The 21,001-nt window shown below is 38.6% G+C and overlaps 1 protein-coding gene across 1 annotated transcript; it reads left to right on the top strand.

Annotated features, from left to right (window-relative positions):
* Window positions 1-16,919: 16,919 nt before the first annotated feature.
* On the top strand, window positions 16,920-20,716 carry pps (protein partner of snf). Its single transcript, XM_065238592.1, has 3 exons — window positions 16,920-17,699; window positions 18,072-20,421; window positions 20,493-20,716. Exons 1-3 carry the CDS (start codon window positions 17,468-17,470, stop codon window positions 20,707-20,709), a joined length of 2,799 nt encoding a protein of 932 aa, XP_065094664.1. The 5' UTR covers window positions 16,920-17,467; the 3' UTR covers window positions 20,710-20,716.
* The last annotated feature ends 285 nt before the right edge of the window (window positions 20,717-21,001 follow it).

Here is a 21,001-nt window from a genome sequence, read left to right as displayed (position 1 = left end):
AAAACGCAACGGAACTTGATTTACTCAACACGCACCATACTATAAAATGGTGCTAGATGGTCTTCAAAGTGATAACAAGATGACAAATCATCTTTATTTTGAGTAATTGAGTAATTTACTTCTGTTTACCATCATATTTACGATGCAGCATTGATGGAGCCGTGAAATGAAATGAATATATCTTATGAAAGTTCACCTGGAAAAGTCAAAGATGCACATCAGTCTGATCGTAAAAACGTTTTCTTCTTCAATTCGAATGTTATATTGGAAGGATTTCACGTAGGCTTGATGAAAATTATGATTTAATGCTAATTTTCACGAATTTTATATGCAGTCTGTCAACATTATCATCATCATGCAGTGGCGACATCTGCGTTGAGCTTTTGCGGCAATCTTCCAATCTTTTTCGCTAACGTTTATTTTTTTTTTCGCGCATGCAGCGCTAGCGAAAAGAGCATCAGCTAAGCGAAAAATTGACGTTTCGAGAAAGAGCGTATCTGTCAGATTTTCCCTTCACCGGAGGTGTAAACTGATCGATTTCGTTTCACATGAACTGTAAACTGCGAAAAAAGGAAACTCGAAAATGTTTCACAAACATTTTTTCACAACCTTTTTCGCTAGCGAAATTTCATGATTTTTCGCGTGCTTCAATTTTCGTTTCGCTTCGATCTGTATACTAGGCTATACTCAGAGATGCCAGGCTTATTTATAAAAAAATCTGGCAAAACCCGAAAAAAATGTCTGGCGAAAATCTGGCACAGCAAATTAACATAGGAAGCTGCCAGATTTCTCAAAAAATATGTTTTGATGGCAGAGCAAAAATTTCTCTGGCTGTGCCAGATAAATCTGGCAACCTGGCAACGCTGTGTATACTAGGCTTTACGAGTCAATCAGCATAGTCCTCTCCAGCTGGGTTGGTATTGGTGCGAGTTGAGTGTGTTAGTGAGATGAATTTTTTTGTTAGCTGTGAGAATTTTTTTGTTTGCTGTAAGAACTGTCCGAGGGGGGCGACACATCTAAATCTCAAGTTTAGATGCTCAACAAATCTCACACTAGCGAATCAATCTTCGAACAATCTTCTTTCATTTGTCGCATCTACTTGCATCGCTCATCAATTTTTTGCAGGAAATCTTCAGAAACGTCATAAATCTTCTTTCTATCTACTCAGCGTGCGCGCAACTAGCCACAGCAAAACACAATCTTTTTTGCATCGTAGATAGAGTCGTCCCCCTCGGAACTGTCATTCTAATTTCTAAAGTAAAAATAAACAACAAAACGAAAACAAACCCTACGCTTGCACGGTAACAGTCAAGTAACTTTTTGTGAGTAAAGGTTTACCCATTGTTGATAAAGGTGGTTTTACTCATAAATGAGTAAATTATTTTAACAACAATGAGTTTCTGCTAACAGTAGCTAACAGTTACTAGGTAATTGGCATAATGAATAACTCATTAATTAGTGGTGCCGCTCTTATTTACAATGGGTTCACTTTTACTCATAAATGGAAGTTTGATTCTTACCGTGCACATGACAGTATACCCGCATAAACGCGAACCATCACATGACCTTACCGATAATGGTTATAAATTGTTTATAATCCCTGCTAAACTTCAACTGAAATGGTTATGGAACTTTACATGAACGTTTGTGTGATAAAGTTTTAACCTTATGTATTATGGTTTTTTGGAAGCGGACCTTACAAATAATGGGTTGTTAAGAACCATTACCATTCCAAATTCTTGTTTTCTCCATACATTTTCGGAAAGAGAACTATATTAGAACGTTTTTACTTATGGTTTGAGAACATTAATGGTTATGGTTATGGTAGTCAGTAAGGTCCATTAATGATTTTGTATTATCGCTCAACTTTACGTGAAATATATCGTGAATTGGTAATCAGTAATTTACAGGCAACCAATTCGCGATATATTCCACATAAAGTAGATCGATGTTACAAAACCATTCATGGACCTTACTGGTTACCATAACCATTACCATTAATGTTCTCAAACCATAAGTTAAAAGGTTTTAGTAAAGTTTTCTTTGCGAAAATGTATGGAGAAAACAAGAATATTGAATGGTAATGGTTCTTAATAACCCATTATTTGTAAGGTCCACTTCCAAAAAACTATAATACTTAAGGTTAAAACTTTATCATTAAACGTTCATGTAAAGTTCCATAACCATTTCAGTTGAAGTTTAGCAGGGATTATAAACAATTTTAACCATTTTAGGTAAGGTCAATTTATGGTTCGCGCTTATGCGGGTACGCTAGTGTGTGTAAAATTTTGTTATTAGTGTAGTGTTCGTGACATCCTGCTTGGAGAACTCAATGCTTGCTATTTTCTTTATATGAACACAAAGACAATTCAAGCTGAACATTGCATTAGGCCCTAAGTAACATTGATCGATTCCCTTCGTCGACATTCTCATTCGTTTTTTTTTCTTGATTTGTTTTCCGTCGATCTTGTTTTTCGCGTGCTGAGCACCAATGCTACCGACGCCAGGGAGGCAGCTCCTACACCTGGACCCTACCTATCGATCCATCAACTCATGAACCGGGGACCAACGGCTTTACTTCCCTTATGCCTCAGAACATCCCGGCGGCGCCGACTGGGATTGAACCCAGCCCTGCTGGGGTGAGAGGTAATCACGCTTACCACTACACCACCGGCTCCACTCATTCTCATTCGTTAATAACTTGAGTACAAAACCGTTTCTTGTTGTGTTTGTCGTATTGGATGCAAGATAAAAGCTTCTTTTACAGATCTGTGTGCTGAGAATACCTGGGAATGTCTTTACATGGCCGTGGAGATACAAAGAGAAAGTCGACGAAGAGAATCTTCCAATGTTACTTAGGACCTAATGCGATGCTCAGCTTGAATTATGAATTGTACAGTTATATTTTACAATATTTATTGATATTAATCTACCTGCGAATTCAATTTACTAATCGATATAAGATAGATATCGATAGAACTGATTGAAATATACATTTGTTTATATTTTGAATAAATGAAAACTTATTGATAACATTTTTTAATTTTGAATCTTGGTATCAACCAATAGATTTCAAAACATTCAGATTACTAAATTTGATACATGATATCAAAATAATAACTAATTTAGTTTTTTTTTTTTTTTTTTTTTTTGTTTTCCTACCATAGTTATAATAACATATTGATTACTTATTTTGTTAACAATTAACGAAATTACTGATATCAAAACGCATACATGGATTTGTTATCAAGAAAACATGATTTGTTATCTTTTTGATATCCTTCATATACCATTTAGATCTTATTTTTGTTATGGTTACGAGTTAACGACCACACAGTAACTAGTCTACTAGTCTTAGAGTTACCTCTATGGTAGTAGCACAAACGAAGTGACAGACGACTAACTGGCGAAGAAATCCATTTAAATAATGTGGTTCACTGTAATCGAATTTTCTTGGAAGCTTGTGCCATCATCCACCAGATGGGTTAGTTTTTTTGTTTTGATTTGAACAAAGTTGATTTTGTGTACAATGATTCTTTGACAGTGTGCAAAGAGTGCGTATCATTTTGTCATTTTTTCATGCATTTCAGTTTTGAGTAGAGTGAAAGAGATAGAACCAAAACAGTCTAGTACATTTGGTGAAAATGCTAGTTCAATCCTGGTTACTGCGAACACAGCCGTTTTTGTTTTGCAAGTCAGCATGAAACAACTTGAAAATTTTCCGATATCACAAATTGTTTTGCTAATGCATTGCTCACAATTTGCATATACATGCTGTCGAAAGTTCACCCTTTGCTCCATAAACAACGTGTACATGGTGTTGGGAGTGCACCTACCCACATGACTCTTATAATGTTTTGTTTGCATTCTTCCTTCAGCAGTTCGTGCAGGTTCGTTCGTTCGTTACATTGTTTACATCCGAGTATTTGAGCAAGTTTTTTGTTGAAGAATATAGTAAAAAAATGCCGAAATGACAATATTTTCAACATTGACCACAATACTTTCTCTGCCGACGGGGATTGTATGAGAAAAGTATCACTTTTAGCAGCTCTAGATCGTTGGATTCTTTTTGACAGCACCAGTTGGATTCTTTTTGACAACCATTTCGTGTTTCTCCGCACCACTCAGATTCAATCTAGTAGTAGTGTTGCCATGTGGTACAATCCAGTAGTAGTGGTGTTGCCATGTGGTACACTGAAAAATTGCAATAGCAGGTTAGTCCGAGGGGGACGACTCTATCTACGATGCAGAAAAGATTGTGTTTTGCTATGGCTAGCTGCACGCACGCTGAGTAGATAGAAGGAAGATTTATGTCAATTTTGAAGATTTCCTGCAAAAAGATGATGAGCGATGCAAGTAGATGCGACAAATGAAAGATGATTTTTCGAAGATTGATTCGCTAGTGTGAGATTTTTTGAGCATCTAGAATTGAGATTTAGATGTGTCGTCCCCCTCGGGTTAGTCACCAAAGTTTTCGAGCCGCTCCGTCTGTCACTTCGTTTGTGGGTAGAAGTTTCCCCTATCCGATGATGGTGTTGGTTTACGTACACACCAAATTTAAATCGCTAAATCCCAGCAAAATTTTGCTGATTTTAGACTTGATGAAAGATCAGCAAACTTTACAGCAAAATAATGCTGCTGAATTTTCCAGCAATTCCCACTTCTGTCAAAATGACAACATTTTACTGATAATCAGCAATATTTATTCACTGATTTTTCAGCAATAAAAAATTCAGACAGATCACAGAATTTTGCCGAATAAACTCAGTAAAACAAGTTTATTTTCACTTGGGGCTGGCAACTACTCTTAAAGATTTTTTATACAAATACACAAATAATAAAGACAAAATCGCCAGGGTCTTTTCCATGCATACTTTATTAAAATTTATTATAATTAGTGCTCTTACCAACATAATTTTATATGTTTGTAGTTTTGTTTATCTCCTCCTCCTCGTTGGTTTGTACGAATCGTACACACCAAATTTTAGTTTTTATTATCAGTAAAACGGTTTGCTGGATCATGATCAGCAACAAAAAAGCTTTGCTGAAAAACAGCAAACGATATTTTTACCGAAAAATTCAGCTAACATAAACGGTTTGCTGGACCCCTAGTAAAGAGCTGTCAATCTGTTAGCGTCACAATCGCAAGTATTTGCATTCGTAGGTGGCCTTCGCTTTGTGAGTAAAGGGCTTTCGAACGGTTTGTTTACAAATGCTGATGGGCCCTTTTCTATTGTTGATCCAGAGGTAACAAACGTGAACAAATTTCGCATTTGAAAATGGGATTACGCAAGTGTGCGTGTTATAAACGTCAGAAAGCTCAATTCCTTTCATGGAGCTTTCATAGCATCGTAATCAGGGACGACGACACTTCAGGATAATTTAATTTTTACCCAAATCTCTCAAAAAATTTCCAACGTACACAACATTTCAATCCATCCTATCTAATCTTTCTATTCTGTAACTAATGAAGACTTCCACCCGTTGCCGGGACGGCCGTCTTTACTAGTTTGCCGGACTAGCTCACCAAATAATAAAACTCAGGGTCGGCACAAAACCACACTAGGAAAAGACTCAAGGCGAAACACTCCAACTATCGTAAAGGAAACCACACTAGATCGATTTCTTTGGTGCATGCAAAAGATGTTCGCGACACAAGCAAATTAGATTGAATTTTAAACTTTTAAAAATTTATTCAAAATGGAATTGGAACTTTTTTGGACACTTTTGACTCACTGTTCTCTCGTTGATGCTGCTCACTGCTACCGCTGCCTCGTTGGTGGTGCACCACGTGGATCGCTGACCTCGTTCCCGCGCTCGGTCGACCGCCAAACACGCCTCCTCGATGAAACCGCTAGCTTCTTCGCACTTTCCGATGGTACTGTTGATGGAGTTTTTGGAGAGGACCGTATGGTGACGGACGGTCCGTTCGACAGCCTGGGAAGCGGTCTAGCGTGGATAGCACTCCGGAACTATTTGGCTTCTGACCGGTAGCTACAAACTATCACTGCACGCTCTTCAACACGTGTCGTTTAGAAAAAATGTCCAAAAGATTCACAGGACCACTTTCTAAGTTTGCGGAACACGGTTGGAATTGGGCACAACGTTACTCGAACGCGAGAACACTCCTTGACGTTTAGCGACCGATCAAAGGTAACGCGGCAAAAGAACTTCTGTTCTGAATTTTTTTAGAAAATTTTGTCGAACTTTTGAAACACTCCGTATAACCAACCGGTGAACACTCGTGTTTATTTCAGTTACCGTGTGGACGTTATTTGTGATGAATCCCGGTCCCTTTCAAATTGTATCATTATTTATGTACGGCCCATATATTTGAAATGACGTTTCACATTCATCTAGTGATAGCCGATTTTCATTCGAATTATCGAATAATCGATTAACGAACCGAAAAGTAAAATATTTGCAATCGGTTATATCATGCCGATATAAGCATTAACTTCTCCAGAGGATCATCACCGACCGTTTCAAACATGTGCTGCACTCTCATTGGTGGAAAAATGGCAGCACAACGAACAAAAAAAATCGATTAGTTGTTAATCGAGTAATTAAAAAATGGGACATCTCTGATTTTGGTGTGTTTGTTTTGATAAAAATGAGCGCAAAATTTCATCTCTACCGAGGGGGCAGCAAAACCACAAAATTACCTTGTATACGAGGGGTATTCAATGGATGAAAGGGACCGTGAAAGAGGACACTTAAAATAGGTCCCGAAGAAAATCATTATTATTTTTGGCTCACTCAGTACCAGAACAACGGTCCCAAGCAGTCCCAAGCTATTTCACTCACCCCTGCATGTTCTGCATGAATCCACACACCCCTGATGTTATCTGTCAAACTTTCATAGCGAATCAAAACAAACATAGTGTATTAATAGAATTTCAACTAGAATAGGGTACGTTAATCGTTTGCTTGGGACCAATAGGCTACTTAAGTGGTGAGACAATTTAAAATCGTTAGTTTCGTATTGATTGTTGGTATAACCACAAACGAAGTGACAGACGGAGCGGCTCGAAAACTTTGGTGACTAACCTGCTATTGCAATTTTTCAGTGTACCACATGGCAACACCACTACTACTGGATTGTACCACATGGCAACACTACTATTGGATTGAACTAGCATTTTCACCAAATGTACTAGAATATTTTGGTTCTATCTCTTTCACTCTACTCAAAACTGAAATGCATAAAAAAATGACAAAATGATACGCACTCTTTGCACACTGTCAAAGAATCATTGTACACAAAATCAACTTTGTTCAAATCAAAACAAAAAAACTAACCCATCTGGTGGATGATGGCACAAGCTTCCAAGAAAATTCTATTACAGTGAACCACATTATTTAAATGGATTTCTTCGCCAGTAAGTCGTTTGTCACTTCGTTTGTGGTATAACCATAGAGGTAACTCTAAGACCACTGGGTCCCGAAGAAAATCATTATTATTTTTGGCTCACTCAGTACCAGAACAACGGTCCCAAGCAGTCCCAAGCTATTTCACTCACCCCTGCATGTTCTGCATGAATCCACACACCCCCTGATGTTATCTGTCAAACTTTCATAGCGAATCAAAACAAACATAGTGTAGTAATAGAATTTCAACTAGAATAGGGTACGTTAATCGTTTGCTTGGGACCAATAGGCTACTAAAGTGGTGAGCCAATTTAAAATCGTTAGTTTCGTATTGATTGTTGGTATAACTTCACTTCCCAGGATTAAGAGACTTTTGTGGGGGTGAAGTGAGCTTATATAGCTTTGCCAAGATAAGTTAGGTAGCATTCCAACTCATCGTACGATCATCACGCCATCCTCGATCGCCTGAGTCTGCGCGCCTTTGGCTCACTTCGTGCGTTCGAGCAGTTGGGTTCGAGTATCGGCAGCCCGGTCGAATTCGAACATGCGAGTCGCCCTAACACTACCTAGATTTTAGATGGCCCTACAAGGTTTGTTTACAAAATGGAGTTAAGGCCATTTCAATTGTTGGTCTGATATATAAAAATGAATTTCTGTCTGTCTGTCTGTCTGTCTGTCTGTCTGTCTGACCCTTATAGACTCGGAAGCTACTGAACCGATTGGCGTGAAAATTTGTATACAGGGGTTTTTGGGGCCGTGGAGATACAATCCGTCTCATTTGGCAGCACATCCCATATTTTTGCACCATGCTAGTCTTCTGAAATTGTTTTTTTTTTTCAGGACAGCGTGACAACGAATTATATCCTCTTTCAGCATGATGATTTCAAAATTTAATTTAATTTCATTTATTGCATTTAATCGTCCTTTTTCTTTATATAATTCAAACGTTCTTTGCATGATTATTTACATTAACCAAGACATTAACTGACAATATTCCTGTAGATCTTAGTTCAAATTTCTCACCAAGCCATCATTTCTAGGTGGAAACTTCTTCGAAGGTTACAATTCCCAACTTATTCCTTCTGCATGATCACTAATTGTCAAGCAAGAAGTGCAGTTTCTGGTAGTTTTCAGGTCGACCGATCAGCACCCTCCCCACCCCCACGTATTCACGTTTATTTTCAACACGAATATTTTTTAAATAAACGTAACATTATTTTTATTTTAAACATTAATATTACATGATTTCAAACATGGAATCCCTAATAAACAAATACCATAAACGAACTATGCAGCTTTCCATGCTCGGTAATGGCGGCCTGTTGGTTTGAATAAATGTATCCTTCACTGTGCGTTTTGACGCTATCTGGATGTTCGGATTTTGACCCCTCCCTTTCCCTCTCCCAGGAACAGAAGAAAATGGAACAACATAAGCCCTCCAGTTAGTGTCAAAAAGCACAGTGAAGGATACATTTATTCATACAAACAGACCGCCATTACCGAGCATGGAAAGCTGCCCGAAAAAAAATAACAACAAAAATACATTAAAAAACAATGTAACAATAAGACGAAAATTATTGTCTTAACAATGATTTATATTGTTACGTCTACAATAAATTTACCTTGATTTATGTTGTACAAAACAGCAAATTTTATGGTAAATGGAAAATTTACAATAAAAAAGGGGGGTTGTTAAGTATCTTAACAATGAAATTTTCGTGATTTTCCCATATAATTTTTTTTCAATAACATAATATATTATTGTTATTTTACTGTTGATTGGCGAATTTATTGATTAAAAAAAATAACAGTGTACTTTAGAGTGTATGTGTTGGCTTGACAGATCTACTTTATCGACTTTAAAAATAAATCGAAAAAATAAAACATTGCCCCGGGAAGGGAAGGGGGTGGTATATGTCTGTTACGGGTGGTCCTTTTTTTTTACTGGTTATGGATCGAGATTCGATCCGGAACTTGTGAGAAATGTAGGCCAACTCCTCTGCGCTCGATATCCCTAGGTCACGTCTCCTTGGTGGTTGAGCGTCGTTGATAAGTTAATGCATTCGATTGGAGAGAATCGCCCATGAAATATGCTTCCACCTGAGAGTTCCTTCCTGACATCTTCAAGTGGTGGAATTTTTTATTATTATTGTATGATTATTGACTGCACGGAAAAGGTCTCCATTAAGCTTTAGAGAGGGTCTAGGATAAGATATGAGCGGAGGCGGACTGCCTGGTTTTGAGCCAAACGAACTGTCAAAGCCAGAGCCATACGAGCAGCGCCTATCTTAATTACGTTGGCAGTGTTGCTGACCCTCTCATAGTCTGCATGCTTCAATCAGATTTATTTTTATTGTTCGTGAAGTAACCCACAATGAAAATACACCAATATTTAATGTTACAACAATTTTTATTGTAATAGAGTTGTTCATTATTGTTCATGATCGAATCATGTTAACAATAAAATAAATGAAAATACGATAACAATCATTGTAACAATATTTTATTATGTACATTCATTGTACAGCTAGGTAGCAGTTTTGCCGTTTTCGGAAGAGTACAACATTATAACAATCATTTTTATTTTCGACAATAAAAATTAATGTTAGAGCATTGTTTCCACTGAAAATTTCACTGTAATTTTTTTTTCGGGTGTGATTTTGTTGAATTGGAGGGGCTGTCAACTTGAGTATTTTCGATTCATCTACCCGAACCTCGACCCGAACTGAAAAGCTGTAGTTTGTATTTTTATCCGTATTAACGTATTTATTTTTTTTTTGATTTACGGTTTAGCGCCTTGCAGTCAATTTAATTGTGTGTAAGAAAGTTTGAACATACTGAGAGAATACTCAGTATGTTCAAATTTTATGTATTTATAGCTTTTTTGTATTTTTGTATTAAAGTGTATTAAATTCGTTATGAAATGTATTTTTGTGTACAAAGTATTTTCGATATATTTTTGATTATTTTATTTAAGATATTTTAGTTTTAACGTGTACACATTAACGTATTTTTATGTATTTTTTTTAAAACGCTGTCCAGACTGGAGAGTTATAACATGTTATAACGGTTGTCAAATAATTGCAACACAGAAACCACCATCAAGATAGCGCTATAACATGTTATAACTCTGTAGTCTGAACGTACTATAAGTGTGTATTTACAATTGATCAATGTTTATTATTTTCAACCACGAAATCAGCTGTCAAAGTGTTCGACTTGACAGCGGTTTTTGTTTTTATTTTCAACCAGTAAAATTCTTGTATTAGTGAAACTGCTCACTAACACTAACGGTGGTAGAGAACTCTATTCAGAACATCATATTATCAACAATCAATACGAAACTAACGATTTTAAATTGGCTCACTACTTGACTAGTCTATTGGTCCCAAGCAAACGATTAACGTTCCCCATTCTAGTCGAAATTCTAGCACTACGCAATGTTTGTTTTGATTCGCTATGAAAGTTTGACAGATAAAATGAGGGGTTATTGGTTTTTCCTATGTTTCGAGGGGTGAAGCGATAAGCTTGGGACCGAAGAGAGTACCAGAGCTGAGCCAAAAAGTTGAGCACGTTATTTCGGGACCTTCTAGTCTTAGAGTTACCTCTATGATATTATCACACACCTGGCCACACACTTCGCCCCGAGCTTGCGGAGGCACAAAAAGTTGATTTGGCAACCATGAAAAATAAATGATCTTACTGGCATCCGTGAAAAAAGTTCATGCCATCATACACTCATAAAATAAATCACATAACCAGTGGAAAACATCCATGTGAATTTCACATAACCTTCATGTGATCCCATAATTGGAAATTGCACCACTAAATCACATGAACTTTATGTGTCCAATGAAATCTATATGATTTCTCATATAGAATTTCTTATGCTATGTGATATTCAGATAAAAATCATTATTTCAGGCATAACATTTGATAACGGCACAAAAGCATTTGTAAACAAACATTCTAAGGCCCTTTACACGCGAACTAAAGTACGCCCACGCAAACCAATACCACTTACGGAAAGGTGATAGTTGCCCCTATGCGATGATGTTGTTGGTTTGCGTGGGCGTACTTTGGTTCGCGTGTAAAGGGCCTTAGAAGGTTTGTTTACAAATGCTTTTGTGCCGTTATCAAATGTTATGCCTGATTTTTGTTATTGGAAAAATATTATGTGCGTTCCTAATAGAAGCTAAGTGAAAACTTTTTTCAGTGTAGAGCACTTCGTTGTGCCGTTTTGTTTTGTTTCGTGCGTAAAAGTTCAAAATGAAGTGCATAGCAAATCTTTGCAACAATGTTTCGAGGAATGGTTTGTTTTATCTTTCCTTCTTGCGTTGTCTGCGAAATAAATCGGAATGTGGAGTGTGGAAAGCGTTTTGTGCTCATAATATTACAATACTTCTCCCTCAAACAACACCATGATGACGTCATGCTCGTTTGGCTACACGAAACGAAAATCAATTATTTAATTCATGTGTTTCACTTATACATTTTTGCCAAAGCATCAGCCTTATACATTCCATAAGACAAACCACATAGGTCCTATTAGAATGCTTAAAAGATATGTGTGACCGCTTATACATTTCATTTGACACATGATCTTTATTAACTTTTTGCAAGGCGTCTGCTTATTAGTCGACTTATACAATTTATGAATAATCAGCAATGGAAATTTGCCAAAAGGTATAAGGAGATTAAATCTGCAAAAAGTTAATAAAGATCATGTGTCAAATGAAATGTATAAGCGGTCACACATATCTTTTAAGCATTCTAATAGGACCTATGTGGTTTGTCTTATGGAATGTATAAGGCTGATGCTTTGGCAAAAATGTATAAGTGAAACACATGAATTAAATAATTGATTTTCGTTTCGTGTAGCCAAACGAGCATGACGTCATCATGGTGTTGTTTGAGGGAGAAGTATTGTAATATTATGAGCACAAAACGCTTTCCACACTCCACATTCCGATTTATTTCGCAGACAACGCACTGCTATGCACTTTATTTTGAACTTTTACGCACGAAACAAAACAAAACGGCACAACGAAGTGCTCTACACTGAAAAAAGTTTTCACTTAGCTTCTATTAGGAACGCACATAATATTTTTCCAATAACAAAAATCAGGCATAACATTTGATAACGGCACAAAAGCATTTGTAAACAAACTTTCTAAGGCCCTTTACACGCGAACCAAAGTACGCCCACGCAAACCAACAACATCATCAGATAGGGGCAACTATCACCTTTTCTAAAGTGGTATTGGTTTACGTTGGTTTACTTTGGTTCGCGTGTAAAGGGCATTGGAAAGTTTGTTTACAAATGCTGTTGTGCCGTCATCAAATGTTTTGCCTGACATTATACTTCTCCGCTTATCTATGGAATCTATAATATCTATAGTGTTTATCATTATGTAATGTATTTTTCGTGTGCAAAGTATTTTCGAGGTATTTTTGTGTATTTCATTTAATGTTTTTTAGTTTTAACGTGCACACATTAACGTATTTTTATGTATTTTGTTGGTGTATTTTTCAAGTGTATATTTACAATTCAGCTGATTTATGAAGTTGATCACCCCCTCGGTAAATGCAAAGAAGAATACTAAGATGAAACTGTCGGAAGAAAAACTTTCTAAATAGAAAACACTAAAATTAGTGTCCTCTTTCACGGTCCCTTTTATCCAATGAATACCATGGTAATTTTGTTGATTTGCTGCCTCCTCGGTAGAGATGAAATTTTGCGCACTTTTTTTATCAAAACAATCATACCAAAATCAGAGATGTCCCATTTTTTAATTACTCGATTAACAACTAATCAATTATTTTTTGTTCGCTATGTTGTCATTTTTCCAACAATGAGAGTGCAGCATATGTTTGAAACGATGGGTGATGATCCTCTGGAGAAGTTAATGCTTATTTCGGCATGACGCAAATATAAGGACCGTTAGAGCAACCGTAACGGTCGTTGTCATTTGCGCAACTATTTTAACAGCGCACAGCGCTCTCATTTTAGTTTACTCACTCTTCTCCACACCGGTCGCTGCTATCGCGGTAATCAATTAACCACTTTATTCAAGCAGATAAAATGACGTTAACTACCACTCGAACTTTGAAATGAAACCTCGAATGAAACATTATTTTGAGATTTTTTCTTCTAGAACCTCAAGAAAAGTGGCCAAAATTTGTGCGTTTCATAAAAAAATAGAAATTAGTTGGTCCAGTTTTGTTAAATCGCTGGTAGAAAGTCAAGCCAAAACTGCTTGACAAAGTGGTCAATTTACTCACCTTTGTCCGTCCCGGTAGTGAGCATTTTGACATTTCTACGAATAGCAACCCGCGCTGCTATCGCGCTGCTAAATTTGGTAACGCGCTTCTCACCGAGAAGCCGACTGCTATTTTAGGCTGTGAACCATTTGCCGAGTTAAATTTAACTCGTGGTTAAAAGTGACATTTCGAAAGTTATTTTCTATGTTCGAAAATCCCCGTGCTGTCGATCGACCGGTTTTCGAGCCACGGTTGTCAAAATTTAACTTCTTGTCTGTCAGAAATAACCATGCTCGGATAGCAGGGTTAATCGATAACTTTTCATCTGTCAAATTTTAACCAAAAGTTAAAATAATCCACCAAATGGTTCAGAGCCTTAGTTACTCGATACGGTAGCTGCGCTATGATGAGGGCTGCTAAAATGAGTTCTAGAGTAACATTTGAAATAGGCCTATGTCCAAAACGTAAACAAACCAGAAAATGAATTTTAAATTTTGACCGTCATTATTCAATTCATATTTAAGAAAATTGAAGTATTTTAGGCATTTATATTGTTCACAATAACAATAGTAACTGTATCTCAGCATACAACATCCAAAATATGCGAAAAGCTTTCAAAATTATATGAAAATCGATAACAATATAATTTCTTAAATTAATAAGCCTTTTTTGTGAATCTTTCAATGGATAGGCCCTTTTTGTTAAGCCGTTGTGCTTGTCATCAGAAATGGTAGGCCCTTTGCTAAGCCTTTTCGCAACGTCAAATAAATTCAAAACAAATCATCGGCCCTGCCTCAAGCAGTAGGGCCTAGCTTTGGTTTGAAATTTTTCAATCATCGGCCCTTCTACGTCACTAGGCTTATCAATGAAATGAAATAAATGAATGGTTGGCCGTTTTAGCGTGCGGGCCTATTAATGAATCGAAAAATTTCGTTGATCGGCCGTTTCGAAAATCGAGTTATTTTTAATGATTTTTCTCGATTGTGCGGAACTTTCCTACACGATTAGTAGCTATCAAGCAGTGCTAAAGAATGATATCAAAACCCGATTTGTTTACGTTTTGGACATAGGCCCATTTCAAATGATACTCTAGAGTTTGTGCATCTTTACAATTATTCATGAAATGGTGACGATCGCTATCGATTTTTCTTATGAATGGCTTTGAAGATCGATGCATAGAAAATTAAAGAAAATTAACGAAATGGTTGGTCGGATAATTATACAATTTGAAAGAAACCGGGGCTAATCACAAATTATGTCCACACGGTAACTGAAATAAACACGAGTGCTCACCGATTGGTAAATGTGTGCTGCCGTCTCCTCCATGATGCGCTTAATGTTTTTGCCCCCGCGACCGATTATGAACGAGTGATCCGTCACGCAGAAAAATGTATCGTTGAAACAAAAATATTTGAGGTAAATTTAAACTTAAACTCAGTTTGTTTTGGCCACAAAAATAAACAATGTTTATTTCAAACGTATCCCTAATAAAAATAACCATAAAAGAGAGCTTAACCATAGAGGTAACTCTAAGACCACTGGGTCCCGAAGAAAATCATTATTATTTTTGGCTCACTCAGTACCAGAACAACGGTCCCAAGCAGTCCCAAGCTATTTCACTCACCCCTGCATGTTCTGCATGAATCCACACACCCCTGATGTTATCTGTCAAACTTTCATAGCGAATCAAAACAAACATAGTGTAGTAATAGAATTTCAACTAGAATAGGGTACGTTAATCGTTTGCTTGGGACCAATAGGCTACTAAAGTGGTGAGCCAATTTAAAATCGTTAGTTTCGTATTGATTGTTGGCTTAACGACGTGTTCGAGGTATCATACAGACCATTTGTGGGTTAGTTTACGCATCCGGGATATAGTTCGTTTATGGTATTTGTTTATTAGGGATTCCATGTTTGAAATCATGTGATATTAATGTTTAAAATAAAAATAATGTTCCGTTTATTTAAAAAATATTCGTGTTGAAAATAAACGTGAATACGTGGGGGTGGGGAGGGTGCTGATCGGCCCACCTGAAAACTACCAGAACTGCACTTCTTGCTTGACAATTAGTGATCATGCAGAAGGAATAAGTTGGGAATAGAAAGATTAGATAGGATAGATTGAAATGTTGTGTACGTTGGAAATTTTTTGAGAGATTTGGGTAAAAATTAGATTATCCTGAAGTGTCGTCGTCCCTGATTACGATGCTATGAAAGCTCCATGAAAGGAATTGAGCTTTCTGACGTTTATAACACGCACACTTGCGTAATCCCATTTTCAAATGCGAAATTTGTTCACGTTTGTTATCTCTGGATCAACAATAGAATCAGCATTTGTAAACAAACCGTTCGAAAGCCCTTTACTCACAAAGCGAAGGCCACCTACGTAAACCAACACCATCATCGGATAGGGGAAACTTATACCTATACGATGATGGTGTTGGTTTGTGTGGGCGGCCTTCGATTTGTGAGTAATGGGCTTTGGAACGGTTTGTTTACAAATGCTGATGGGCTCTTTTCTATTGTTGATCCAGATCTTCACTTTCGCCAAAGCTAAAAATGTTTATTTGTTATTGTTATCCTCACTTTCGGACCATCAATACTCGCACACAGAGAATGAACTATTGCAATAAAATATAATCGAATAAATCAAGCGTAACTATTCAAATCGACGTATTTGATTTTTTAAACAATCACTTCAATCGACGATTTGTGGCAACTGGGTTCTTTAATTTTGAAAAATATATCGGTTTTTATATATCATCTGAAAGAGCTTCGTTTTCTAAGCACAGCGATATTTTTTTTTCGAACCCACACACTTTCATCTCGATTTTTAAATCAAGATTTAAAGCAAAATAATAACTTCACTGTTTGACACTAAACTGACAAACTGACAGCTCGCTCCCATACAAAGTGACACTGAGGGGCGCTAATAATAATGCTAATGTAATTGTACTTATTTAAAATAGTTCCAGTGTACCAAAATTGATGATATATAAAAACCGATATATTTATCAAAATTAAAGAACCCAATAATTATAATCTGATTCTCTGAATTATTGACAATACTTGAAAATGTCGTTCAGTGCACGTGTGAATAACATCGCAAATAACGCGCAGCCCTGTTTTTCCAGAATGACAAACAGGTACAAAAGAGACAGCATGTAATTTCACCGAATAATACATATCTTCTTCATGAGAGCAAAGAGTACAGCAATATATTACCGCTGGAAACTGAAACCCACTTTTCGCTGCGTTCCTAGTCACAGCAGAAAAGAATTTTGTCGAAGGCACCACGCAAAAATTGTTCGCTAGAAGGAAGCAATTTTCCCTGCCTTCAAAACCCATTTTCAGATGCTTTTGGCGTGCCAAAACCTAGCTAGAAACTATCCTGAACGTATGCGGATGCGAATTCCTGTCGAGGACGGTCCGGAAACCGTAGTTTGAAGTGTGAAAAAGGTACGTGAAAAAAACTTTCCGGGGGCTAACAGCTCCACCACAGGAAGAGAAAGATGGCGTCCACGGCGAGTTGGCTGTACGAAGTGCAGCAAACGGCAGCGGACACAAAACGGAACGCTGGCGCGGTGGAGGCTTGATGGGTGCCAGTAGTGAATCAAAGCAAAAGGAAGGACTAGAGCGTGTGTTCTGGCGGAAGATTAGAATGTGGAAAATGGAATATTTTTGTGTGAACATTGCAGTCACTGCCCAGTGAAGAACCGCGGACAAACTTGAAACGATTGCGCAAAGTGTTGAGGGTTTGTTTTTGTTGACACTTCTGGGGAGTGTAGAAAATAAAAAAAATTAGATTATAACGAGAGGTGAACGAAGGGAAATGTCCAGTTCGGTTTTCAAAGTTTATCCGCCGTCCCCAACGTCGAGTCGGGAGGAGGAAGGAGTATTGAACGTTGAAGGGGAAACATCAGGAGCGGAAACATCCGGCGGGCCAGGAGTGTTGAATGCATCATCGGTTGATGAGCATCTGAAAATTGATTCCAATCTTGTGATCGTCGTTGGAAAGGATGGAAGTGTGCATGTCGATCAGAAAACTCTGCACAGTTTGCTAGGTACGTAAGACAGTAACAGCTTACAATCAGCGGGTGTGAGTTTAATTGAGTACTGTTGGTACAATTGGCGTGATTGCGAATATAAGCGACTAGCTTAGCCGCTGGTAGAAAACACAACACAAAAAAAAACGACGATATTATGCTGCGATCTTTGCGCGCCTCTTTTCTCGTTTATTTTTATGTTTTGCTTTCTTCGGTTTCTCATGCTGTTCAGCGAATACCCTATCGAATGCGAGGTTGCCGCATTTTTGTTTTGGTTGCGATAGTGCTGTTTGTTGAAAAGTTGAAATGGATCTCGGATACACTATTCTCTATCTTTTGTTTATGTGTAGTTTTTATAATTAAATGAAACTATGTTCTCCTTCTTTTCAGCTAACGAAACCAACGACACTTCAGTAAGTGTTGTTCGTATTACATCCCCAACGCCTAGCATCGAGGCAGAAATCGAGGAGGAGCGTCGTTTGTTGCAGGAGGAGAAACTTCAGCAGGAGCTTGAATCCGGTACAGGATCCAGTGATAGTGGCTCAGGAGATTCACCGGATTCTTCAAATGCTGCCCCTTCAAGTGGAGTTTCGAAGAATGAAACTCCCGCGAATGCATCGGCGCCAGGTCCAAGTGGAGTGACCACCAGAAGAAGTAATAAACCTGCAGCTGGCAAGAAAGAGGACGTCATGCTAGACGACGGAGATGCTCCGCACGTTAGTATGATGATAGAGAGATTCTACCCACCAGAAGAAGCGAAAAAGTTTGCGGAAGAAGTGCTAACATTGGCCGGATTGCGTAAACCACTTCGTGTGGAGACCAGAATCGATTACGAATTTCAACGATACGTTATTGCTAATGATCATTGTTACACTCCGTTGACATCGCCAAGTCAGAAATTACCGCCACGACCGTTTTACGAGGATTTGGACTCGCCGATCGAAATTCGATCCGGTGATGGTACTGCGGTCGGTGAGACACATACTACTATTCAGCATCCAGCGGCAGAAGGAACCAGTGGCAGAAAGAGATCCACCAGTAAAGTATCGCCTCCAACGCCGACCAATAAATCTCGACGGAGAAAATCTGTTCGAGAGGCAATGAATGATGCTGAAGATTTGCAAAGCATACTTGAAGGTTCTGATTCAGATTATTCCGACGATAGCTCTTATCCGGAAGAAGATGATAATGATAGCGACTTGGACTTTAGTATAACTGGAAAGACGCCAAAGAAGCGGAAATCTAGCTCTCAAAATAAAACTCCGAAAAGTGTTTCAAAGAAGGAAGAATCACACGAATCCAGTAAAAAGAAAGCTACTAAAACACCTAAAAAATCTGAACCTAAAACACCGATTTCTATGCTCAACAAAACCGGTGTTCCGAGAACGTATGGCCCCAAACGAAATTTACAACCACCCATGTCAGGTTCAGCTTCTCCAGCCCCAACACCGGTAGCACCTACACCGGTTATTGCAGCTGTTACACCTGTTACTGTCCCTCCTCCCGCCCCAGTGACAGTGGTGACGGTGGTTAAGAAAGACATTAAAAAACCCCCCAAACCAGCTCATCACGTTGAAGCTCTATTTAGTGACATGACTTCACTGTTCTCCACACCGGACATCATCAAAAAAGTCGGTTCGGGCCGTCTTGGACAGCACGTCGGAACTCCAACGACAACACCAGTGATAACACCCAGCACTTCAAATACGGTTCGAGGCTTCGTGCAGCTTTCGCCAGCCATAGTGAGAGGACCGCAAAAACTACCGGCCCATATTTCAATTCAAACCCACACGAGTGCTTCCGAAGAACACGACAAACGATTAGATCTCATTGATTCGATTGTTCAGGAAGAACTGAACCATCCGGATCCAAAGCTTCCGTTACAGCAACCCACCATGACGGAGGATATTGTGAAAATGTTGGAAAATAACCTCCCTCCTGGTGGTGTTCAGGAGCCTGTTCTCCCTATTACAGACAACAGTATTCTGGCTGCTCTTGGGTCCAATGACGACGGTCTTCCGGAAGATCTCCTTCAACACGTCGCCGAACTTGCTGAACACAAAGAACTGCAGGAAATTCTCGATAAACAAGTTCTAGGAGTCATAGGAACCGACAATTCGATCTCATCTGCGGCTTCTATACCTACCCCGTTAACTTCTGCAATGAACCCAATTTCAATTACGCAGCAAATGCAGCCATCCACTCCCACTCATAGTACCCCGTCGTCAGCGAATCCAGAATCGCTACCAACGATGACCGTTAAAGAGCAACTCATGCCCCGAAAGGAATCCATTCAAATCCGACGAAGTGATGGTCGGATCATCACTTTACCACCCATCGAAGCTCCCGCCACCCGGTCTGCGAAACGTCGTGCTCAAGCTGGATCCAGTTCTACTGTGTCACCCGCTCCGGTGTCGGTTGCGCCTCATACCACAATAGCTCCTTCTGGGAGCTTTACACCGTCACCTTCCGGCCATCATCCGAAATCTTCAAAACAATCAATAAAGCTCAATACAGGAGCTGTATCGTACGATGACGGATCGGGAAGCTTGATGATTGATGAATCTCGAAGCAAAGGTAATAGGAGTGGAACCTCCAGCAGAAGAACTTCGGAATCTTCATCCACATCTGGTCGCGGTAAGCGGCAGAGCACGGTCGCTGTCGCTGCAGCTGTTGCCCCTGCTGTCGATGACGATGCTGAATCGGATGAAAGTTGGAATTCGGAAGACGATCCGGATAGGTGGGTTTTTCTTTCCACAACCGTCAGAACGATAAACACATGTTATTTCATGCAATCACCTTCAATTACAGACTATGGTGCATTTGCATGCAGCCGCACAACAACCGTTTCATGATCTGCTGCGACACATGCGAAGAATGGTTCCATGGCAAGTGCGTCAACGTCACCAAAGCCATGGGTCAGCAGATGGAAGAGGACGGCGTCGAATGGAGCTGCCCCAACTGCTCCAAAAAGAAGCAGGAAAAGCAGGTAAGAACCAATACTCGATTGCACGTAGTATTAGTCTGATTAGGGAATTATTTAATCGCGTTTTTCACATTGCATGTGTGCGTCAGTATTTTATCTCGACGGCAAGCTTTATGAACACTATGGGATCAATATCCTTTTCTTTTTCGTACCCGGTTCCTTTATTATGTTATGTTTTATCCTCCTTCTGATTTCCCGTGTCTCGTTACGTTTAGAAAAATTCCCGTTCCTTTTTAGAGATTAGAGATTATTCGAATGTTGCCAGAAGAACGAATATAACATTGTAATAAATACTCTCATATAGTCTCACTGTTGTACAATTACCACCAGGAAT

Source organism: Ochlerotatus camptorhynchus, unplaced genomic scaffold (assembly GCF_037179485.1).
Source record: "Ochlerotatus camptorhynchus isolate MF236.1 unplaced genomic scaffold, CSIRO-AGI_Acam_v1.1 ptg000840l, whole genome shotgun sequence".
NCBI lineage: Eukaryota > Metazoa > Arthropoda > Insecta > Diptera > Culicidae > Ochlerotatus > Ochlerotatus camptorhynchus.
The sequence above is the reverse complement of the archived record's forward strand: the minus strand, read 5'-3'. Positions and strand labels throughout refer to the sequence as shown.